The sequence below is a fragment of the Canis lupus genome, chromosome 31, assembly GCF_011100685.1.
Source record: "Canis lupus familiaris isolate Mischka breed German Shepherd chromosome 31, alternate assembly UU_Cfam_GSD_1.0, whole genome shotgun sequence".
NCBI lineage: Eukaryota > Metazoa > Chordata > Mammalia > Carnivora > Canidae > Canis > Canis lupus.
The window spans coordinates 29,194,057-29,220,373 of record NC_049252.1 but is presented as its reverse complement, the minus strand read 5'-3'; the positions used below and the strand labels follow the sequence as shown (position 1 = coordinate 29,220,373).

At 40.9% G+C, this 26,317-nt stretch overlaps 1 protein-coding gene across 1 annotated transcript; it reads right to left on the bottom strand.

The window, feature by feature from the left end:
* Positions 1-24,887, bottom strand: SLC5A3 (solute carrier family 5 member 3). Its single transcript, NM_001195140.1, has 2 exons — positions 24,749-24,887; positions 1-2,716 (listed from the first exon to the last, which is right to left on the bottom strand). The coding sequence occupies exon 2, from the start codon at positions 2,376-2,378 to the stop codon at positions 222-224; it is 2,157 nt and encodes a 718-aa protein (NP_001182069.1). The 5' UTR covers positions 2,379-2,716; positions 24,749-24,887; the 3' UTR covers positions 1-221.
* Positions 24,888-26,317: the final 1,430 nt, after the last annotated feature.

Below are 26,317 nucleotides of genomic sequence, written 5' to 3'. Positions count from 1 at the left end.
TCTGTTAAACAAGTTTTACTTCATTTAGGTTGAAAATTTACTTTCGTCCATCTCTGGGAAAATAAAGTCTTGCAAATAGATGATTTTTCTGCTAAGTAAAATTTGGCTAAAACCTATAGCGTAAACAATGCCTGAGAGATGCAACAGTTACATAAGTTTTGTTTTGTTTTCCAAAGACCAGTATTTTCTTAAGTTAGTGTCTCATCATATCCTTAAAAAGTTCATAAGGAGAAATAAACAAACATGAAAATTCCAAGTGAACACACAGCAAAAAGTCCGATATTTAGTATTAGTTTAACTTGTGGAGGCTCTTCCAACATTTGTAAACAAACAGCCTCCTCCTCCATCAGGTCTCTGAGACTCCTCTTGCTGAGGCTCTTACTTTTAAAGCCACAGAACCAATCTATGAACTTCCAGTACCGGCCTCCATCCTCTGTTTCCTTCTTTCTCTCTTTCTCACCCATAAGAGCTGCTTGCCCATTGGAATAAGCATCTACTGGTGTTTCTGCCTCTGAATGCCCTAACGAAGCCACTGGATTGCCCTCTTCTCTGCAGGTCACCAACAGATTAACATCTTCTGGCTGAAGGCCCTTGATGCTATCTTCCGACTTCCCATTGGGAATGATGTGGTTGGTGGCCTCACTGTTCTCACTGCACCTCAGAATGCTCTTCTCTTGCATTTTGTAGGGTTCATCTTTCGGGGAGCAGCTTTCCTTCACCACCAGGCTCTTCTTAGACCAAAAGGTGGTGGTACGAATCTGTTCCTTTGTGGGAGGTGGTGTCAGAAGGCTAACAATTACTGTAATGAGTCCTGTGACCCAAAACAATGCTGTGGCCACATACATGTAATGGATGTCTTTGATGAAGCCTGGCCTGTTATCAGGTTGGTCACATTCTGGGGCACGGTATGCAAAGGCCAGTGTCAAACGGACTGCTCCAAGAACAAAGCCAGCCATTCCACCATAGAAAGCCCCTTGCTCATTACAGCGCTTCCAGAAAATTGCCAGAAGGAAAAGGGCCGCAACTGGGGGTGTCAGGTAATCAGCTACCTCCTGAATGTAAAGGTACATCTGGCCTCCTTGCATCTCCACGATGATTGGCACCCATGCAATGCTGATCACCACCATAAAAGCCACAAATATCCTCCCCACAATCATTAGTTCCCGGGAGCTCGCGCTCCGGCGGATGAGTTTGTACACGTCAAGGGTAAATATGGTACTGGCACTGTTAAAGATAGAGTCCAAGTCGCTCATCAGAGCTGCAATCATCACCGCCATCATTAAGCCACGGAGGCCCACAGGAACCAGCTTCATCACCAGGCGTGGGTAAGCAATATTAGAGCACCCAGCTCTGCTTCCACATACTTGCATGCAGTGCTCTGGGTTGATGCAAGCTATATCATCAGCAAACAGTATTCTGGAAATCATTCCTGGGACAACTATGATAAACATTGGCAGCAGCTTCAAGAAGCCAGCCATAAGAGTAGAGCCTTTGGCATGAGCAATGTTTTTAGCTGCTAAGACTCTCTGCACGATGACTTGGTCAGCACACCAGTACCATACTGAAGCTGGGGTCTGCCCAAGAACAAATCCAGGCCAAGGAACATCTTCATCTGTTGGATTCCGCAACATTTTCAGTGCATCTTTCTTAGGGTGGACATTACAAGAATTTGTGTTGGAAAGGTTGTATGTCAACAAGATGGAAGTAACATTGGGTGAGGCCAACATGTACCTTCTCTTAACTTCCTCAAACCCGCCAATCTCCATCATGCTAATTATCATAAGTGTGAGTGCCCCAACGATCATAAGCAGAGCCTGTAGAGTGTCTGTGTAGATCACTGCAACAAGGCCTCCGGTGACAGTCAGCAAAGCAGTCATGCCAATGAGCAGGATGACAGACACATAGAGGTTCCAACCCAAAGACTCCTGGATAAAGAGGGCACCCGAATACAGATCCACTGAGAGCTTGGTGAAGATATAGAGAATCAGAGACAAGGCTGCAAAATAGACCTGAATCCTATGGCCACCAAATCGCTTGGACAAGTATTCAGGCATGGTGTATACCCCTGACCGGATGTAAATCGGGATGAAAACCCATCCCAGAAGTTGCAAAAGCAGTAAGGCATTGAATTCCCATGCGCCCACTGCAAATCCACTTGCAGCTCCAGATCCTGCCAGCCCAATGAAGTGCTCACTCCCAATATTGCTCACAAACAGAGAGGCACCAATTGCTACCCAGGTCATAGAGCGCCCCGCCAGGAAGTATCCACTCACGGTGCTTCTATTAGATTTCCACATGGCAAAAAAACCAATGCACATGACCAGGATAAAATACAGGGCCACTATGGCAATGTCTGCTGTCTCCAGTACAGCCCTCATTTTGGTAACTTTGTGAATAAAAGTGTCCAATGACAGAAGTGTCCGACTTTTTATTTACTCATTAGTAACCCCAGCCAAGTCTGTAAACCATACGTGAACTGGACTACACAGAGCAACACAGCAGGTCAAAGTCTTTGTCCTTTGGTTTGCTGTCTTGATGGTGGTGGTTGTGATAAACTTTGAAGGAGACAGTTTAAATTTTCCTCCGCTTCTTAATTGGGATTGAGAACTTAGCTCGTACTCTTAATCCACTCTCCACAAGACCATCAGCATTTACTCAGGTGCTGGAGGAGAAATTCTGAGTTGCAGCTAAGTTAGTGAAGCCTACTGTACCAACCCTGCAAGGCAGCAAAGACAAAAGACAAAGATTGAATTAGAGGAGGGTCTCACCAAGTGATGAGGAAACTTTCAGTCTAGCAAAACGGCGCAATAAGACATTCTTTATAAAAAGAAAAAAAAAAAACTTTTAAAATATACTTCAGTTCCACAGGAAAGAGCAATCTATACTAGCACATCTGATATGTAAAGTCATGAGAATATTTATCATTTTGAACTAAGAACAAAAATTCATTGATCTCATAACTAAGTGACCTAACTTCTCTAGCAACTAAGAGCTGCCTACCATGACGTTGCCCTTTTTTCATCTTACTGTTGTCGTCTCAGATTGGAACAGACACCAAGATCCTAAAGCACCTTAAGGGAAGAGGTGGAAGGGACACTAATTTTTTATAAGGACACCACAATGAATCTTCAAATGCTATGAATCCTGAATAATGAACTTTATAGCCAGTTAGGGTCCTGGATGGAACAGGCAGGCAGACTGAAAATGTTACCATCTACACCCAAACACAAAATCAAGTATTACTTACTCTATGCAAAATTATTATAAAATTCTCCTAAATTCCTACTACAAATGTGTATGTGGTAGTTATCACCCAGTAGTGTAGAAATTGTGAGAGGACTCCTGCCCTAAAGGAAAACAAAACATTCCACACACACACACACACACACACACACACAAAACTAGGAACACACAACTTATAAAACCCTAAAATTTTATTGTTTCTCCTAGCTAGAAGACATCACAAGATTTTTGAAAAATGTTCAAAAATTTCTTTCCATTCCTTTCATCCAGCAATAATTCCAAGAGAATCTCTGAGCGAATAAAGGCACACGGGCACAAGGTTTGATTTTGTTGAATATTTTTCCCTTTTAATACTGCTTTCTTGTTGAAGGGTATAGAAAGCAAGAATAGGGAGGAGGAGAAAAGAATTTCTCAAAGACCGAAAAATATCTTCCAAACTTCATGAAACAAACATTTATCAACCATTAGATAATAAGTTCTCTTCAATTAAGTCAATCACATATTTTTCAGTCCTGGATTAAGGAAAAAAAAATCACTCTGCAAAACAGACATTTAAATCCACCTAAAATCAAATTTATGGATCAGATGGGTTTTCTCCTGAAAAAACAGACAAATTCTAACTCTACAAAGTTAATTATAATTATAGTTGAGATCAAAATGAAGAACATTTGTTATTCATCCTAATGCCTTCCACACATCAACTTCTAATGTGAGTCCTTTTGTGATAAAGCAACCTCAAAGTGAATTTTTTTCTACATTTGACAAAGTAGATAACTTTTTGATGAATCTCTGCATTTTCCTTTAAAAATCAGTACCAAACTTAAGTCCTATAAATGATACTAAAGGCACCGCTTTCCAAAACTGTTCAAAATAGACCACAGTATTAAAAACTTTTTTAAAAAATTTTTATTTATTCATGAGAAACACAGAGAGAGTGTCAGAAATACAGGCCAAGTTAGAGGCAGGCTCTTCACAGGGAACCCAATGCAGGACTCAATCCCAGAACCCTGGGATCACGACCTGAGCCAAAGGCAGACATTCAACCACTGAGCCACCCAAGTGCCCTGTATTAGAAACTTAAAAATACACCTCTCACTGGCCAGGAAAGGATCTGGAAACAATGGCTAAAGATAAACGTTCTATTGAATTAGGTTATTAGGTCTAACTCATAATGCTGCCTAGATAGAAATGTCTTAAACCCATCTTTATGCCTTTTTTTTTTAAAGCATACTGCACTATAATAATTATACTAAGAAAACTGATTACTATCTTTCCTCCTAAGAGTCTATAATGAGTGACATGAATAAAACTCCCACACAAAAGTATAAAATATACGAACAGTTGGGATTTGTATCACTTCCTACTTGCCAAATCTTCAAAGCTGGTCATATTTCTGTGACCACTATCCCCACCCCTAAAACTTTCTAAAGAAACACTTGGACATTATCTAGAAGGATCCCCTAAATTTTTAATAAAATATAATCAGATAACTAATATACATCAATTACCTAAAAGGTATCTTTAATGTTTCAGTATAAGGGGGCAAGTCCTTAATTAAAAAGAAAATAGCTGTTGGCAGTTATGAAATCCAGCCATTGAAGTAGCTCTCTCCCTGCCATTCATCATCCAAGCCACTTGTTTCAACTTCCACAGAAAAGCCTAATTCACCGGGCAAGACAGCCCTTTCAGGTGTTACTCTTCTTTATGGCAGCTGCTAACCAAAAATATGTTTCTCCCAAGAAGAGACCAACAAAACACTCGGTGCTTTTGTTGGGAGGGGGGGAGAAGGACGAGGAATCTGTGCAGCAACAGCCCCTACCAGCAGCTTCTTTGTTCAGAGAACCAAGTGCTCAAAAAGAAAACAAGCACCTTCTTAAATCACTAGCAAGCATTGCTAGTATCAGTAACATTGTTCTTCTTGTCAAATTGGATCTATACAAGCCAGATCTCTGAGCCATATTTTGTTTCCTGATGAATGAACCTTCAGACTGGTCTAAACCCTAACTTCTCTAGAACAGCAGGTCAGCTACAGAGAAAAGACATGCCCACAGGAGAGGTAGCAGGGAGTGGCCAAACACTAGCTCAAGGCTGACTTTCTCCATTCTGTCTGCCTGTGCTTCCTCAGACCATTCAGAAGCCACTGCCAACAGTCCCCATCTCACTGGATACCATACCAATTTGTGGGCAGGTTTAAGATTTTTCCAATTTAAACAAAAACCATCCAGAGACCAGCACCTGGTAAAGACTGGAAAAGGAAAAACAAAACCAAAAATAGGTCAATTTAGTTTATAGAAAGATATAAAATACTATAATACAACGCAGCTAAATTTCACATTCTAGCCATGAACAGAGATTGTCACAGCCTTTAGATAAATTATGCATTCCTTAAAAATGGTTCCAAATAAAATACACAATATAAGTTCTGCACATTTTTTCTTTCCTTTAAAGAAGTAAATATTTCTACAAAAATACAATGAACACTAACCAGAATGTCTTTATTTCAGAACAAATATACCTGAAAAAATTTTTTCATCAGCTAAAATGAAACTTCTTAATTTATGTTTCTGTATTACTAGGATAAGCTGTTACACAGGTCAGATAAAATCCTGTAAGTGAGAAATGTGAGACAAGTAAAACAGGTACAGGAATGATAAATATATGGGTTGGTTTCTTGGTAGTATATTTTTTTAAGAAAACAAATATTTCTATAATAAGAGTATTTTTTGTGGAATGTATAAAGTGGTCCCCTAGTGGTGATGGGCAGTATAATAAATTTTTCCAAATTGCAAAACAAAGGCATTTACTGTGAAACAGAGCAGAAGCTCCCCCAACCCCAAGAGAGGGCAGGCTTCCTTTTCAGAAAGTGTTTTGTTGACAGTTTTGCACAAAATTAGAATAAAATTTTGGTACTGTCTCATGTACCAGAATGAATTAAATGACAACTGAAGAAGTAATCCAAATAGAGAAGTATACCTAAGTATTTGCTGTGTTTGAACTAGAAAGAGGAAAATAGGTAACACCAAATTATATTACCTATGAATGCCCGTTTAGGTATTAAAATCAAAATATAATTAGTTATAGTAACCAAATCCAACATCTCTTTTCTATTATCTAGGATGAGCATATAATTTATCTTCCAAACTAGGAAATTACTCTGGGACAATCTGTAAACTCAAGGACATAGAGTCACTCTAGAAAGGGAGTCACCAATAAAAACCCACCAGGGAACAAGAGAAACAATTCCTAAAGCCAGCAGGGCCCCAAGTCATAACAACTTCAATGAGGCAAGGGGACTGACAAAGGACAGAAAACAGCAATACAAAAGTGGCCCAACAACAACCTTTTTAGCTTGGAGTCACTTTTAAAACCACACACTCAAAGGACAATCTGAACAGGCCAGCCCAGCACTATCAATAGTAGGCTTCCAAGGTCTTGCTTATATTCTGATCCAATGAAAAATGTTCACTGTACCAGCTAGTAACCTACGAATTATGGAACACATGGGCACCTTTGAAAACTTACATGTATGGGTGGCACCATCGAGAAAGCAGACAAGTTTTGAAGGGCTGGAGCCACATAAAATTGTCCAGTGCATAGACCAGGTACTTAGCACATGTTGCTTTACCTTCTACAACTTGTATGAATTAAAAGTTATGATTATCACCTCCTTTCAAATTAAACTGTCAACTATATCCCAAACTTGTTAGGTTTCTCACAAAAACTATATATAGATAAAAGAACTAAATAAAATATTAAATATTCAGTTCTCTCACAAGTATCTTAAGGAGACTCTCAACCATCTCATGAACAATTAGCTCCTAATTTACATCACTTCAAGTAAAATACCAAAAAGAAAACCCTAAACATAGACAAAATTCTACTTACAGACTTTTCATACGCATTTTCACTTTCGTCATCTTGACTCAAGGTTCAGTAAAGCAAATGCCACTAACAGAGTAGATTAATGGTGCATATATATGTGACCATCCTCAATCCAGGCTTACTTTAAAAATGTAGAAATAGAGTGGGAAATATCAGAAAGGGAGACATGAGAAACTCCTAACTCTGGGAAATGAACTAGGGGTGGTGGAAGGGGAGGTGGGTGGGGGGTGGGGGTGACTGGGTGACGGGCACTGAGGGGGGCATTTGATGGGATGAGCACTGGGTGTTATTCTATATGTTGGCAAATTGAACATATACCAATAATGGTAGTAGTTTATCAGTGGCACATAAAAGTGAAACAAGGGTTTCTAATACAACTCATATGAATTCCAGTCAGTTGTAAATCACAAGTGGAGCTAAAGATAACACTACATGTAATCATGATACAACAGTCCCTAAAACATGTAAGGAGTTTGCTCTTAAAACTTTCTTGCAAAATGTTTCTATTGTACCTACAACCTCAGCTATTCAAATTTCTGAAAGTATGTAAGAAATGCATGAAACCCTGATTGAACTAAATGGCATTTAAACCACCAGGGTGGGAGGCAAGGCAGGGTAGGCAGGGATCTGAGCCCCCCTCCAGCATCTCTCTACCAACCAGACCAGCTCTATTTTTAGCAAAGTACTGGGGAGAGATGGGGTTTAGGAGAATGGTTTCCCATGTAAGTAAACCATTTCTTCAAATAAAATGTTATTCACCTAAGAAAAATGAACTACCAAATTTATCATTTCACACATATACACACATCCCATTCATTTTAATCTGTTTCTATCAATATCAAAGTCTGGCTCACAATGTTTCGTGTTGTTTTTTTAAAGAAGTCTCAGAGAATGAAAACCTTTTAAGTATGAGGATAACTTTCAAACTACCACTGTTTTCAAGTTTTATGTGGATTATACTAGATCATGTACATGGAAAAACTCCAATAACCTTTTTGAGAGAAATGAAAATATGAAGAGAGAGCAGCAGTGTCTATGTTTGTTTATAGGAGACTGGGTGTCAAAGATAAGTGAGTTATAAATTATATATAAAGATTAAAAAAAAAAAAAGGCCTGACACTTACTGACCTAAGTCCTAACACCTTATAGATACTATAATAGGAGCACTGTGTGCATTAAGATACTCCTTAGAGTAATTATGGAATAAGTACAATTACTACGATCATTTTACAGATGAGAAAAGGAAACCAAGGAAGTAATGTAACTTGCCCCAGGACAGTTACTCATATTTACTTCAGCATCTGCACTTGCATCTATCGGTCTAAATGGTTTCTGCCCTTATAATCACTAGGCAATACTATCTTCAATGACAAGAACATGTCTTTACTAATAGAAAGAAATATAAATAATAACAATTAAAAAAATCCTGTATCATCCATGTTTAAAAATCTGTGCTTATAGAGAAAATACTTGAGATTTTTATATAACAAACTTTTACAAAACAGACTACAAGAGCACACAGGATAAAATGCAACTGAAGTATTTATGTATGATCATGTGTGAATGGATATATTAAGGAAAAACTAAAGATTCAAAACAAAAAGAGGTCCCTGGCATAGGCTTCTTAAGTAAGTAAACAAACAGCAGAGAAGCCTTGATGAATCAGTTTTGTAAGACCAGGGCTTATCCTGGTTCTCACAGTCCAAACCCAAGGCTTATGCCTTCATTCTCTGCAGTGTTAATTGTTCTTTCACCAGAGAATAAAAAAATCTATCCCTTCTACACCTGACTTTGTTACCATGGGCCACATGAATCTACCCAAGCCAGTCTTCCTTCACTTGCTAACTCCTCCATCCTCAAGACATTAGGCTAAAAGAATCAGCAATCTACAGATAAAAGAGTTTTCATAGTAAAATCTGTGGACCACGGTTCTGCTTGAATGAAGTGTTTGTGACCACCTATCGTTGCTTGGGAGTGTGAATAACTTGGCTCATATTCCTTAAACCTGTCTCACTCTCAGTCTTGCCCATCTCAAGGAAAGGCCAACTCCACTCTCACTACTGCTCAGGTCTCATCATATCAGTACTATAAGGCATTCCTGACAACTTGCTCATTGTCTCTCTCAAGCCACACACAATCAATCGATTAGTCTGCTGGATCTATCTCAAAACATGTATCTATACTCGGACCATTTGTCATTTCAACTGCTAGAACTCTGGTTGAAATCACCATCCCATCTGATCTAGTTTACCAACTGCCCTTACCTTAACCTGTCTCCAAGCTTTGGCCCTTGGTCTACTGCAGGGCATTAATTAACACAGCAAGCAGTCATCCTTTTATTTACAGTTCACGACACACCAAACATACCTCTGGCCCTTGACATTTGCTGTTCCCTATGCAAGGTACACTTAGCAACTCCCAGATTTTCACAACTTGCTCTCCTCTCATTTACAGCTTTACTCAAAAGTAACTCCACTAACCACCTCAGTCCTTCAACCTGCTTTACTTTTATTTACTTTATTTTAAAAGTAATCTCTACACCCAACAGGGGGCTTGAACTCATGACCCTCGAGATCAAGAGTCAGATGGTCCACCAAATGATCCAGCCAGGCATTCCATTCTGCTTTATTTTTTTTTCCATAGCACTCAATACCTTCTAAGATACCAAAGAACTTATTTATGTTTATTATTTCCTCACCACCAGAATGTAACCTCCATAAGGGCAGAGATTCTTGTCTGTGCTGTTCAGTGATGTAAACTGTGTCCAGAGCAGCCTGGCACACCACAGGTAGGCAAATGTTTGTTAAATAAAATGTTAATGATAAAGTACCTAACCAAAAGTGTTAAACTTTCAATATCCTACATAATCCTCAAGAGTAGGTTTTGTTTTTGTTTTTAAGCAGTAAGTGATGACAGAGTAAAAGGCCAAAAGGGAGTACAGCACTTCCTCCCCTACCAAAGAGATCAGATCAGCTATCACAAACAGTTTGGAGAGTGTATGGAATGACAAGGCAAATCAAACAAGGCAAGAAGCCCTTTGTTCAGACAGAAATCTCAATGGGCCATGATGTAGTAAAAAATTGTTATCTGGAGCCACTATCTCATCCTACCCACTCATCATAAGAGTGGTCTACTTATTTCACTGTACTAACTCCACTGCAGAAGTCCTCTAGATACTACCCCTGCAATATCAATATCCACCTCATAGTGTGCAATGATTCCCAAGTGCTTCTTCTACTATGGTTGTTTCCATACAAAAGGCAGGTCAGTGTGGGGAAGGAGAATTTTCCTTCAGCCTACTCTTCTCTACAAGCCCAACCCTCTTGCTGATCTCCGCTTATGAAGACTATATATCCCACCTCTACCTCCCATTACACTTGAAGCATTAAATGTTCCACAATACTGAGCAAGATACTTTAAGAACTACCATTTACCAACACCAGGCACCATTTCTACACTACATGTACCAGCTCATCCAATCTTCACAAAACCCCAAGAGATAAGCATAATAATAATCCCTAATTTATAAATGAGAAAATTGAGGACATTTTTGTCCTTTCTAAATTGAGGACTTGATCACTAAGAAAGTCCAGAAATATCCTCTGTGAAGATGAAAAATATATTCTTTTACAACACTCCCCAAGATACACATAAAAATGTAGGAAAAAAATACAAGTCAGAAAAAAAAATCTCATTGATAAAGAAGAAATAACGCAATTAGAAAACTACCCTATGTGGTCCCTAATGAATCATCAAAGTTGAACCTTATCTCTAGTCATGAGAAAGTAACTACACAAATCCAGGCAATGACTACAATGGATGCTAGAATCCTCAGGTGACAGGCTGATGGAGAACTTTAAAATGGATGGATGAGACTGACAGTATCTGCACCCACCAAGAATGAATCGTCTCTAAAAGACAGACATACGTGCATCCTGATGTGATGCTACACCCTGAATACTTATGTGCTCTTGTAAAACAAAACCTGAAAACTAATCAAATTTCTACCCGCCAGTTTACAGAAAATATCCGGATTAGATAAACACATAAGACACTAGGAAAAGATAAACCAAATTCAGAAAGTAAGGAAGGGTGGGGAATCAGTTACATTTAAGACTCAAGGGGCCATCAAGTAAATGCAGCCTGTGGATCTTGTCTGGATTCAGATCAAATAGCTCAACTAGGGAGAAACATTTGAGACAATTCAGAATTTGAACATGGGGATGTTAAGGAATTCATCTGGTATCATAAAGGCACTGTGGTTGAGTTTTGTTTTTCTTTAAAGCCCTTACCTTTTGGATATGTACCAAATATTCACAGGTAAAATTTTATTATCTGCACTTTGCTTTAAAGCACTCCAGCAATAACAGATTCAGAATCATCAACAGATGCTAAAGCCAGTGGAAGACAAGAAAAGAACACTCAGTCTCAACTTTGTCACTCTATAAATCACCAATTACAAAAAGAGAAAAGGTATGTTTACAATGGAACAATCTGGTAGATAACACCTAAACCAAATGACTACTTAACATCAATAGTGAGACAAACAGTTACGCTTTCTCATCATTCAATACACGGCCATCCCTAGTTAATAACAATGTCAACAATGTTTAGCCTATCTCAAATCATGAGAAAATCAACTAGACAAATCCAATTGAGGGATTCTGCAGACCACTGGGCCTGGACTCTTCAAAGTGCTACTGTTGTTAATGACAAAGACCTGAGAATTGTTCTAGATCAAGGAGACTAAACAAACAAATGCATGATCCTTGACTGAATACTGTATTAAAAAGCTAAAGGATATTAACGGAGTAACAGAATAAATCTGAACATGTATGTATTGAATATTTTATAATAGCACTGTATCAATGTCAGAACTGAGTAATGGTTATGTTGTGGTTGTGAAGAAAACTGCCCTTATTCCTAAAAATGGCATGTCAAGATGTTTGCGTCTCTCAAATGATGCAGATTGAAAAAAAAAAAAAGAGCAAATATGGTAAGTTCTAACAATCAATGATCTAGGTGAAAAAGCATGCAGGGGTTAACTGAACTGGTCTTGTAACTTTTCTAAAGAAAATATAAAATACTTTATAAAAGAAAAAACGAAGGGCAGGGGTGGGAAGGCAGGTGGAGTGTAGATGAGGCAAGATTGGTAAATGTTGATTGGTTGTTGAAGCTGGGTGATGGGCACAGTATGGAGATTCATTAAACTATTTCCTTTTACGTGTGCCCAAGTCTGCATCTTAATTCTCACTTCTAGAAAATGGGGGAAAACAGGTTACCTCAAGGCAACATCTATATTACTAAATAAAAAAGCTCCATGGGAAAAAAATTAAGCATTAAACAATTGTTATCCACTGTCAATTCTTTCAGGAAAGGCTCAATTGAAGATGACCTATAAAACAAACCAAAGCCTGCTGAACTGAACTCAAGCTAACACTGACTCCAAGATCCCTGCACTTTTTCCTGCTGTTCTGTCCCAGGTTAATGGCAATGGCCTCACTTAAGTCCTTCACTTAAGTCTCTGCCTCACCTGAGCACTCTAACAAAAATGAAATTTGCCACATTTGTCTCTCATCACACTTTCTTCAGCGTTTGCTCGTTTTGTCTCCCTTACTAGAATGTAAGCAAGCTCCAGGAAAACTGGAGCTTTGTCTTACAGTTTAGCACTATATTCCCATAGAACATGATAATGTTAGTACCCTGTAGGCACTCAAAATAGATGTGAAATATTTCCTTTAAACTAAAGGGAGTTTAACCACACTACCAGTATGTTGTACACTCTTTTTACAGATAAAGTGATGAAAAGCAGAGTTTCCAGGTTGAGACTGCCCTTAGAATGCTGGCCCAGCCATTTACTGAGCTGTGGGACCCTGGACACCTTTCTGCTTCAGTTTTTCCACTTGTAAAATGGAGATCACACCACCTAACCCTTAAGATGACTAAGTATTCAAAGGGAAAATACATACACACATACACACACACACACACACACTGCTTAAACTACTAAGAATTAAGTAGTATAAAACAAGGTTTAAATGTAGAACATCCAACCATGTCAACTTTGTGGTTCACCTTCATGTTTCCTGTGTTCATCCTACTTGGTTCCAGTCTTATGTTCCTGGAAAAATCATTCCTAGAAGAACAGATGCCAAAAAGTTTTTTGTTTTTCCATGTGACTGGGGCCAGAAAATGTAAACACCAGCCTTCTTGCAGACCAGATTCTAATTCTCCCAGGAGGCCAAGTCATAAATAGAAGATCCTGAAAGTCAGATGTTTCCTCAAGCAGATGTACGTGGTTGGAAAACTTTTAAACTTTCTAATTTTCCTCAAGGTTTAGGGAATATAAGATTTCCAAGAAGCAAAAAATAAGACCACAAACAGGAAAACTTGATCTGTATTTGGAAGAACTGGCAGAAATTATGGCCTGAATTGAACATAAAAAGTAAACATAAAACTGAGGTATGGGGTTACAGGTTACCAATGCAGCTAGACTTTTCTCTAATATTTCAAAGATAGGACAAATAGTCTAAAACTCCATAGAAAACAGGATCACAACTGTTTTCCGTGAATGTTAGAAGATTGGAAGATCCTGATGTTGCAGCTTTCAATTATTTCATTCTAATCAGATAAAATAATAAAAAAATATTTTTGTCAGAAAGACGTTTTTCTTCACCTCAACCTTCTTAAACTGAATCTGCAAAACCTCCTGGCCCTCAGTCCACACAACAGGAATGGTTTTTCTGAGAGTGGTATAGTGCTACTACAGACTCAAGACCATCCCTGATGGAAATCTGGTTTCAAAACAAAATTGCTTTCTCATATAATTGCTAACAAAACAGAAGGCAAATACTATGCCAGTAAAAGAATGAAAATCAAAACAACATACCAGTGGGTCATATATTTACTTAAGAGCTTCAACCAAATTTTAAAACAACACTTAAGTACACCTTTTCTATATGTAACAGATACCTGGCAGATCCTACTCTCAAATTTAGTCTTTCATTCAGCAACAGAAACTCACCTGGTCTCTGAATCAGACCCAGAACTGCATGAGGTTTTATATTCATAATTTGCCTAACTGAAGCAGACTGCACATGGGTTCCCACAAGGACCTTCCCAGTACCTGAAATCCAAGTGCTGCTAAGGTCTTGAGTGAGACCTTACTGTGTGAAAAGTGAGAAATTTCCCATACTGGACTACATCCACAGCAATCTGGCTATGATAGCTGCACTTAGCTTTCCTCACTTGACAAAATTCAAGCATTTTAACGGTAAGGGTAGTTGTCAACAAGAATGTTATAAAACTAAAGTCCAAACAAACAATACCAACATTTATTTCTTGGCTGTAGGGCAGAAGAAGCAAGCAAATGCCAGTTTACAAGTACTGAGGGCTCCAGGTTGAGGTTTAAGATTTTGTTAAGTCCAAACTTTCACTTGCAATTCCTTTTTTAAGTTTTCACTCATAACCACCACTCCTTAAGTGTTCCAAACGTGGATACGGATTCCCTTTATCAGAATGCTGCAATCACAGTTAAAATGATTGGGAGCAGAGGGTGGGGGAAGCAACACAAATCAATTATACCCTGGACTTGAAAGGTAGGAAAGAACAAATTGAACCTGAGATATATATATGCATTTTTTTTTAATTGGTGATTTGCTGTTATGTATATGAAGTGAGAATGGGGAAATGAGAAAGACAAAAAAGAAAAGTCATGGTAATTAATAGCTGGGTTTCCACTCTATGGAAACATGAAGCTTGATCAAAAACAAAAACATTGTATCATCCCCCTTGTTCTATACTCTGACTAAAGAGCACCTACATTTTTTCATGGATCTGTTCCAAGGATCATGGGTCATATAAGCTAATGTGAACTTCAAAAAATTTCATTTTCTAGACAAGTACTCTTGCTCAGAACAGTATTTCAAACTCTTAAGAGGCTAGTACTATGGGTATAAAGCAAATTGCACTAATGCATGCTTAAAATAAGCATCACCCAGACATTAAAAAAAAAAAAGTGGACTATGAATACTAATTTCTGACAGTTTACAGTAAGTCATACTTCAGTCCTCATGCTATTCTCTTAAGTCTGTACATGCACTTTAGCCTACATGGACATGCATAAATAACCCAGCAGTCCAAAACTAAAAACCACTATTACTTTTAAGAATGGAATGTGTTTGCCATTAACTATCAGTCCTATTGTAAACCAATGGCCAATTAACAAAATGGGTTTTATCAACATGTGAGCAGCAATTTCTGAAACCGAAGTGCTAAAAAAAGGTCTAAAAGCTATCATGGACATCTTTAAAAAATGTCTAAAGCCAATTATCTAAGTCAGAAATCAGGTGGTAGCGTATCTGACCAACAGATTTCATTTGGTCTATATGCTTAAATACTTTTGAGTGAGTTGCCAACATCTTAAAAATTGGATTTCCTGAAAAATCTGGATCTCTGGCTACTAACAGTAGGAAAGAAAAGGACGAGGGGGTAAAACCAGGCCCACACTCCCAGGCAACAGACTGGGTTAGTCAGCACCAGCACCACCAGCACACACATGCTCCCCACCCAATGGCTCTTTCATCTCGCCATCAGCCCACCCACCCCTTTGCAGTCATGAATTAAAACACTCCAAACTATGACAAAGTATAACCTCCACTGAGGACAACCATTTATACTTACCTAGTTTTAAAATATAGTAGTTAAAAAAGAATTCAGCACACATCCTGGCTATTCTTCAGGCAACTTTGTTAGATAGCTTTTATTAACTCATGAATACATTTACAATTTATATCACCATCTCCCAAACAGAATGAAAAGGACTTCAGTTACCAGCATTACTATTCCTCTTGGTCAGATTGTTTCTTCCTTTATATACTCTCTCTCTCTCTCTCTCTCACACACACACACACACACACACACACACTTTTCTCAAGTCTGCTTCCAGAGGTGCCCAATACCTTATAGCATCCCCATTACACAACTTCAGAGTAAAATAAAAAAATCAGGTACAAAGTCACAAATTAAGTCTGAAATAAAGATGGATTTAGAAGACTGATAATTAAGTAAATATTTTTAAAAAGCACATTCTCTCATAGAAGGTCGTATCTTGGACTTGTTAGACTACAAGTATTTCTGGCTCATAACAATTACTAAAAAAAAATTAATGAAATATATACATTCCAGCAACATGTGGTATAAAATACTATTTTAATTCCTTTATAAAAATAAAATCTGTACCAATAAGAATGAACAAATTATTCAAATCACCAATTAAAATATGTGGTTTTATAATACGCTGCTGTATCAAAAATAGAAAGTAGAATACTAACTGAAAATACCATGTAGTGGCAGAAATCAATTAGGCTACCATCTCTCTGCTCTGTTTTTCCTTCTGAAAAGAGGTCATCCTTACAGCTTTAGCAATTTGCCTATTAGCAATCAAACATTTACTAAATAAAATTAAAATACTAAGTTTCCCCCTACACTTGCCTCAAATCACCTTATTAACAGCCTAAAGTAATTATTCTCTTGAGAGTTTCCCATTCTTCACTCTTCCCAACTTTTCACCTAAAACACACGTTGAGTCTAACTACTAAAGTATTAGTTATATTAAGGTTGGATGAGAGAGATAAATACAAAGATGCAAATTTAGTTCTTGATGAGGAGTCTCAGTGCAGGGCCTGGCAAAGGCCAGCAGCTGTCACTAAATGACAGACATCACAAAGAGATCATTCTAAGCTGGTGGAGTCCATGGGAACCCTCATATACATATTACATCTCGTAGATGCAAAAGTTTGCCCTTGCTTAATTAGCATGCAAGCTATTATGTACTATGACTCATGTTCACAAATTCAAAAACTTATTGAGCAACTACTACATTCCAGGTTTGACTAACCCTCAGATTTTGATAAAACTTACATATAAAAAAAAAAATTACCTTTTGGAGTCTCTTCATCATTAAAGCGGTAATAATGGAAAACTAGGCAATAAAAGTTCAATAACTTGCCTGATAACACAAAACTACTTTCGTGTCACACTGAACACCTATTGCATCCAAGGTCATGTTACCACTTTATCTTCAGACTCTCCAACTTAAGGATCACTCCCATTTTACAGCGAGGAAATGAAGATCCAAAAAGGTTAAGATCCCTAGGAGGCAGGAGCCAGGAACCAAAAGCAGGTCGATCTGTCTCTAGCTCTTTCTAGTTTCCCAGTGCCAGTTTTGTTTATTCCGACATAACACAACCAGTATCTTCATTGAGGATCTTATGTTCTTCTATTTATTTAGAAAACAAAAATCAGAGCACTTACTAAAGCAGAAGCTTTCATAACCTAAACAATCAAATCCAAAAATAATAGGTAAAAAATGGATTAAAGCTAAAGTAGGAAATCAAAATACGTACCTTAAACATTTTATTTAAGTTTAACACATAAATGTACATTCATTTGCCAATTTTAATAGGGGGTGAAAGCACTTTGGAGAATGGAATCGATGAGGAGGAGCTCCTTGCTGATTGAAGTTTCTTCTGCTTGATCTAAACCACACCTATAAATGCATCATCTACAATTTCCATTTTGTTTCATTACAAGAGGAAAGCTTTATGAAATCCTTATAAAGCATCTACATACAGAATCCTTCATGACTAATGTTCCTCTTCCTCCCAAACTTGGTAGATATTGCAGCCATGTCTAATGCTACAACCATTATTGTAGTAACTCACCTTTATCAAGTCTTTCCAAAGAATCCAACTTGGTTTTCAGGGAAAAAAAGATTTGCACTCATTTCATCAGTGTACATGATACATTATTATTATTATAAAATCAAGATTACTTGCCATGAAATAGTAAACCAATACAGGAAACCAATACAACTTCTAGTAAGCATACACCTCACCCAGTACAAGCCAAGTGCACCGGCTTGGAAACAACTTACTAACACAAGAGGTCAGCGTATTTATCACCCATAACTGTTTTAGAGAGTAGGAACCCTCATAAATTAGCTAAGTGAACATGGACAAGTGCAATGCAGAGCAGAGTTCAGAAATGAAACAGGCTTAGCCCTCAAGAATTTGTAATCTAGCAAAGGAGATGAACATTCACCAATTAACTACAATACAAAAGTGATCCATGTGATAAGACATAGGAAAACACCATGCAAATCCAAAGGAAAAATTATATTCTACTCCTAACAGTGTAGGTGCTCAACACTTTTTTTTAGCATACTGAGATAGACTTGAGGCAAATTTTCATGTAGACCATGGGTAACATGAGAGGAGGGCATTCCAAGAAAAGCAGTATGACACAGGCACCAAGAAAATGAAAGGCAATGGTATTTATTTATGGGGATCTGCAACAAGTTTGTTTACTGGGTACATGGAAAGGAGAATGAAAGAAATTGAGAGATGAAGTTAAAAAAAAGTTGGGGTCCTATCAAAGGTGGCCTAAGATGCCAGACTTCACTCGGAATGTCTTTGTGAAAACAGTAGGTGTGCTGGAATTTAGCAACAATGTTGACACGATCAACTATTACAGAAAGGTAATAAAGCAATCAGAAAGCCGTCACTATACAATTTTGTATTACTTCCTTGCTAAAAATGAATCTCAATTGTCTTAACTTGTCTTTAAGTATCTCAAGAACAACTAGTTTTGCACTCTAGGAAGCATACTGACTACAGGCATTAACTATCCTCCCCTCAGCAGTGCGTTAGAGAGACCAGCGAAGAAACTGCAAGAATCAAACTAGAAATATTAGTGGTTCAACTAGAGCAGAAAAGACGACATGGGATTGGGAGTACAGGAATATAAAGAGTTGAATTTTGTTCAGCCACAAATGATAGAAGACAGAAAAGCCATAAACAGAATCAAGTTTTAGGGCAGGCAACTCAAGTTTGAACCATACTGAGTTTGCAGTGCCAAGGGGATATCCAGGAGGCTATAACCAGCACACAGAAGAGTACAAAAGCTAAGAGTTCTTAGCTTACAAAAAAAAAAAAAAAAAAAAAGGCAAATCATCCATATGATGGTGAAAGGTATAATAATACAAGGAAGGAAAGAATCAAAGCAGAAATGTCAGAAAACAGCACCATAAGACACTAAGAGAAATACTGAAACTATGAAATTATGTGTCTGCATATTCTAAATCAAGGGTCAGCAAATTTCTTCTGCAAAGGACAAGAGAACAAATATAAACAAATGAACAGGGTTATGTTCCAATACACCTACATTTATGGACTCTGAAACTTGAATTTCCTAGAATTTTCACATCATAAATTATCCTTTTGATTTTTCTCTCCAACTACTTAAAAATGTAAAATCCCTTCTTAGCTCACAAGCCATAAAATACAGGTGGCAGGTTTAAATTGGCCTGTGAGCCACCATTTGTCAACTCCTGCTGTAACATCGAACAACGGTAAGAGAACTGGATTAACTGTCCTTTTCCAAACTTCTGAAGGCAGTTTTTCCTTTAAATATATTAATAACTTACCAGATGTTCATTAGTTTGAATGATTTCCTTAAATTTGACTAATTGCTTAAATTTGATTCTGCTAAGAGATAACTACATGTGTTGACAATAATCCCCATTGGTTAAGAATATTGCCTTCCACTAAAAAGAGGTATTACCTTGAACGGGAAAAAAATACACTTGTACTACAAATACAGCAAAGGTACTGGATGAAAATGATTACCTTAGCGTTTGTCCCTCACTGCTTTCAAACTCTTAGTTTTCTTTAAAGTGACTGTAATCTAAAGATGAGAAGATTCAGTAACAGTCTGCATATAAATTCCTAAATTTTATAAAACCTATAAACATCAGTAATCAACGTAGGGGTCATGAATAACAATTAAAGGGGAAAAAAAATCAGTGCAGAATGTCAACTTCTGACAAGCAGTCTTAATAAATACAAACCATGTTTGGTGAGGAAGGACTCCTTACCCCCAAGCCACTCCTTGTACCTTAGCTGTAGCTCAGGGGCAGGAACAGGACTCCTTCTTCAATCACTTGCTGCGGCAATGAGCTGTAACCCAAAAAAACTGTAATACCAAATGAGAGTATAACATTGCCCACAAGGCTCAAGTCTTTCATTACTGGATAACTATTTTAAGTTGTCTGGCTTCAAGCAGACAAAACACAAAGGGTGATTATTAAAGATACAAGCTAAGTCATTCAAGGAGGGCCCATGAGAAGAAAAGGACTAACTTAGCCATCTGACAGCTAGAACAAAGAGGTTTCCTTTTGGACTTTTGTTGGCTACCACCTGAGCGCAGAAATGTCACTGTTTCCTCATTATCAAATGTTGCCAACAAGCCAAGCTGCAATGGACCTAGGTCTGGCTAGTCCAATACTTGAGTTCATCTATGTCTCCAAAAGGTATCTAAACTGTAAACATTTTGTAGGTATTACTTTCAGAAGATCCTACCCTGGATACAATTCTAGAATACAAAACTGCCAGCTTTTTCCAATCAAAAAGGCTTGAGTAAAGACAAGACTCCTCACCATACAGTCTGAAAACATTTCTACATTTCAAGAACTGGAATCTCACTACACTTTTATTTCTAAACTTAGGTTATAAATTAAACTCAGATTACAACATAAAACTATACCTATAAAGAACTATTTCAATGAGTGATTTTAAAATTTAAAACAGAATATGCTTTTCAACAAAATTTAAAATGAAGAGTAGTAAACATAAAATAACTGGTAAACTGTTTTAATGAAAAACTCAAGATTTCCAAAGTAGCCATCTGTTCTTTTATTCCTATTATGGATGTATACATAAGATATATAAATGGTACTTTATCATATACACTTGAGTTTATTTAGTAATTAAGCTAGTTATTACTTTAACCATTAATCTTTAACTCCTCATGTAAAAATTCCTGAGTACCAATGAGAAAATTCAGGAAAACATTTTTGCCCAAGGCTTTCACAACTCTAAAATATGCTAACTCTGGGCAAACATACTAAGACATGATAATTAAAATGTTCCTAATCTTAAAAAGTTCCTAAACTAAGTAACTACAGAATATAAATGTTCTGTATAACTTTTTTTTCACCTCAAAATTCCTCTTCCTGAACCCATCCTAAAAGTAAAAATTTTACACAGTTTACACAGCTTTTCCTGGGCTTCTCTACACAGTATGTGGCTTTATCATTCATGAATTGGCAATTCTGTCTCCTGCCTAACTGAAATTAAATACCAATGTTTAAAATCTAATTTCAAGGTGAAATGAAAGCACATCAGCCACTTTCTCAGACTCTCCAGAGAAGGGTCCTCAAAAATCAGCGTCAGACCTTACCCACCAATGCAGGACCCTTCCTCTCTCTACTTGAATGTTTCCACTGCAAGAGGCCAAGGTGGAGGTGAACAAAAGAACTCTCCATCTCACAGAAAGTTTGTGTCTTTTTCAGTTGTTAGAAAACTCCTCCCATGCTATCTGATACAGGTGTAACACAAATAAAACCTTTTTATCCTAGAGACCCTTCTACAAATATGATCAAAGACTGGACTAAGCAACAACCCTTTTAACTGGCTGTAGTTATCACCTTCGAAGGCCTGGTTTCACAATATCGTTTATTTACCATGTCCAATTTCTGAATTTAGCCACACTTTTACCTACTTTTCATATTAAATTAAATGTTGGGAAAAAACAAAAATAAAGCATTTTTTAAAACACAATACATTAAGGCAAAATTCCGGCTAAATGGCACCTGTAAATAAATTTCTTCTTGGGAAGACTGGTAACTACATTCATAAATGCATAAACTTGCAAGTGTGACAAAAGCAGACTCCTTTAACTCCCAGTTGCAACTGAGAAAAACACAGCACTGGAAATTCTAAGTGATGGATCAACACAAAATTGTACAGTTCAAGGATTCATTCTGTATACTACACCCTTAAATCTTTCAACGGGAACCCCCACAGGTGACTGTGCTACAACACAGGGGGTATCCCATACAAAACCTGCTGAAAGCTTCAACAGTTTCTGCATTTTCAGCTTAAAAATTCTTATATGCTCATTTTTAAGGACCCCAGCTAAGGGTCAAAGGAAATAAAATTGGGGGAGGGGGAATAATAACACACTCCAAAGAGACCAGGAATGCTCCAAACAAAAAATGCTGGAAAAACTAAGCTACATCAGTCTCAACTTCAAGTCTGTTGTTTAGTTGTCAACGTAAGCCTACTTCCTCAATTCCAAGACCCCTTAATGATTGGTTGGGGGCTAAGCTGGAGTTAAGCCATCACACTGAAGGGGGATACATCTCAGGATCTAAAAATATGAAAAACATGCCACTAGGAATTGAGGGGTCACTACAGGCCTCCTGCAGCCGAAACAAACTGCCAGAGACTAGAACTAGGGTTCCCCAGGCCTGCCAAAGGTCTAGGAGCCCACAAGTGGCATTTTGCATCACATACACCTTCTTCATTCATTCCCCCCCAAGTATGGATCTTATCTTAAGAATCTAATTTTCCTAAGTTGAAAGCAAAATTGTCCAAAACTTGAAGTCTGTTATACATTTACAACCTACTCCAAAACTATTTTATTAACAGAAAAAAAAAAAAGAGAAATTTCTGCAGTTGTTTAATCTGACTTTATTCAGGTCAAGAACTCTGTAACACAACTTCACCATTGTTACAATGTCCTATCTGTACCCACGGAGGCCACCTCCTCCAGGGAAGAGTTCACCTTCATTATCTGTTAATGGACTTGCACCACATTCCCCCCCCCCCCCCCCCGGGATTTCAAGGCAAGTTATCAAATTATCCTCACCAAACTACGCTACGTGTCTTACCTGAACTAGAATAAAAAATGTTTGCACCACATACAGGAGCATACAAAAAAAAAAAAACAAACAAACAAACAAAAACAGGATACGAAGGAGTACAAGTAACACGGTAATGCAAGTACAGTTAAACTAATCTGCTTGAAGCCAGTTAACTAACCTATGTATTTGGCAGTTATGCTAAAAACAAAGAGTGCGGAGTTTTCATTTCAAAGGTTTATGCAAGGAACAACTATCACGCCTATACTCTACTACTACTAGTCTGTCTGGTCCCCAAAACAAGGTAAAATAAATTTCAATAACCACGTTTCCCAGGCTCTATGGTATCGCCTAAAAGCCACAGGTTAAAGGGAGGGCTTAACCAGTTCCTACATAATTAAAAACGCTTCCTTTTTAATAATGTGCTTCTGGTTTTTCCTTGTTCCCTACTCTCCCTACGCAATAATATCTTAGCGTGGAGGGCTTAGAGCCAGAAAGGGGGAATCCTCCGGAGGCTAAACAATACAATCTTCTCTTCTCCCAGATTCTGGGAGCACAAGCTCGGGACACAATGGCACAGCCTCTCTAGCCCTGATCAAGAGGCACTGGTGTCCTTTCCCACTCTGTAATGTGCGGAGACTACAGAACAGTTGCCTCAAGCTCCGTGATCACCGGTTTTTCTGTAAGGTCGGACCGTGATCCCAAGGCTTAAATTTAAGTTCAACCAAACTTCAGTGAATAGGTATTGACCCTAAGCGTGCGTGATTCTGGCGCTGGAGGACGCTCTGCTTCCCAAGTTGAGACGTGAGAGAGTTTTTATTATTATTATTTTTTATTATACGGGAGTGGGGAGGGGGAGCGGGGGAATAGAGGGGGTGGGGGTGGAGCACAGACCACACTCTACGTTACCGAATTCACGGGAAGGATGGGGATTTCGGCGAAGGCTTGTGGAGTACCTGACCCAGAACAGAGGACGAAGAGCCGCCTCCGGGCCGCGGGGCCCTGTCCTCGGCCTCACCATCACTTGCAACGAACGGGCTCGCAGGTTCGCTTAGCATCCCTCCAAAACCTGAAGTCCCCTACCTCAAGATCAATCAAAAAGCAGGGGGAGCCAAAGTTTCTTCCGGAAGGCGCAAAAAAAGGCCACAACTTGGATGAATGAAACTGGGCTAAGGGCACCCGGAGCAGGATTTTCGCTCTAGTCAGAAAAAGAGAAGTCAAAGATTCTTTTTTTTTTTTTTTTCTTTTTCTTTTTTTTTTTTTTTTTCAAAAAAAAAAAAAAAAACGTGAGGTCGGTTATAAGCGCCCGTGGTCCAGAAAACTGCACAAACACGCTGTGGAGAACACGTTTTATTGAGCGCGGACGGCTCCGGGGCGGCCGGCGGGCGCTAGAGTGGAGGCGGAGCGGGCGGAGCGGCGGCGGCGGCGGCGGTGGCGGTGGCGGCGGCGGCGGCGGGGCCGGCGACGAGGCAGCTTCGCGACGGCGGGAGCGGGGCCGGGCGCTCGCGCGTGTCCTCCCGCGGACCTTCAGGGGCTCCCGCGGCCGCCCCGCCCCCCGCCCGCCCCGCCGGCCGGCCGCGTGCGAGGCACACCCTCCCGCGGCCGCGCTCCCGCGCGGGCACACCCCCGCCTCCCGCGCGCACGCGGCCTCGCGCGCCGGCCGGCCCACGCGCGCCCCCCTCAGCGCGGACGCCCGCCGCCCGCCGCCCGCCGCCCGCCCGCGGCCCCGGCCGCCCCCCGCCCGGCCGCGCGGGGAGAGCGGGGGGCGACGGCCTAGCGGCTGAGGGCGGGGGCGGGGGCGGGGGCGGCGGCGGCCGCGCGGGAAGGCGGGCTGTGTGTGGGGGGAAGGTCACTTACCCGCTGCATGGCTTTCAGGATCAAAGCCAGCTCGTAGCGGGGCATGCCCGGAGGCTCGGCGCGCGGCTCCGGACCGAGCCGGCTCCCGGGACGCAGGAGGGGCGGGGACCGCGGGGGGCCTGACGCGCTGCTGGGCCGGAAGGCTCCCGGGCGGCGAAAGCACGCTCCGGCCGAGCGAGCCCGGGCTTTAAGGCTCTGGCAGCTGCGCAGACGCCCGGCCACGCCCCCCTGCGCGCCCCGCCCCCTCGCGCCGCGCCCCGCCCCCTCCTTAAGGCGGCCGCGCCGCGCCCCCTCGGCAGTCCGCTTCCCCCTCCGCGGGGGGCACCCCTGGCCCCGCAGCCGCCGCGCGGGCGCGGGCGCGGGCGCGGGCGCGGGCGGGGCGGCGGCGGCGCCGCGGGCTCGGCCGGGAGGGGGCCAGCGCGGGCCGCACTCCGCCTCCGACCCTGCCGCCGCCGCCGTTCCAGCTACCTACGGTTCTCGAACCAGCTGGAACTTTCCACGCCTTCCGTCTCCTCCCGGGCGGCGGGCTAGCGGGCGCCCTCGTGTGCGTGTGCGTGTGCGTGTGCGCGTGCGCCGAACGGTGCGGTCTGGTCCGTGCGCGCGCCCCTCGCCCGCGGCTTCCCCGCGCGGGGGGACCCTGGAAGGCGGCCGCCGCTGCTCCGGGCGGGGTCGCGGCCGGGCCTGGGCTCTCCCCGCCCGCCGTTGCGCAGGGGAGTTCCAGAACGTTCCGGCCGGGGACTGCGCTTCCGCGCGCGGAGGGATGCTCCGGGCTACCTTGCCCCTCCGCGCCCCCTGCCCACCGCCGTGCACGGGCGGCCGCAGACGCGGATTCCCGGGGCCCCTTCCCCGGCGAGGCGGGCGCAGGGCGCGAGGTCGGGTCAGCCCCCGTCGCTCGCCGGCCGCCTGACCTTGGCGGGCTCCTGCAGAAAGGGGAGGTGAAGGGCACCTACTTCCCAGGGCCGCGATGCCTTTGAGTGAGCTGATGCACGTAAGCTGCGGAGAACGATGCCTGCACAGACCCGGGCGCGACACAGGCATCTGTTGTTGTGTGAGCCCGGCCTGCCCCACGTGTAGTTGCCAAGGGCAGGCTAATACTTTGGCTCAAACCGATATTCTTTAAATGTTTGCTCAGCGTTCATTTAGAGGACCAGCTGCGAACTTGGAAAGCCCTTTTAGTAACCGTCTGGGAGCTTGAGCGTGCCCTGGAGGGAGGAGAGTCTCGTGGTACGTTCCCTTTACCCCCCAAAGAGGCACACAGGGCTCACCTTTCCCTCCAGCCATTGGCTCTACTTTTCCTGGCAGGCGTTGAACAAAATGCATTTTTTCTTCCCCCAGTTCCACTGCTTAGAGACTGAGCCCCTTGCAGCTGTCGCCCCCGAATACTGTGCTTGCCCCCATTAGAAAGGGCTGTAGGTGAAATGTCTGTATTTAAAGTGCTTTGATGCTAATAGGTAAAACTTACTGAGCACTTAGACTTGTGTATCAGGCACTGCACTAAGGTTTTCACATGCCCCTCCTAAAATTCTTACTTTGTGAGGCACATACTATTATTAACCCCCCACTTTAAGG

Coding starts and splice junctions, on each gene's coding strand:
- SLC5A3 (NM_001195140.1), bottom strand. CDS start 2,378: ATGAGGGCTGTACTGGAGACAGCAGACATTGCCATAGTGGCCCTGTAT.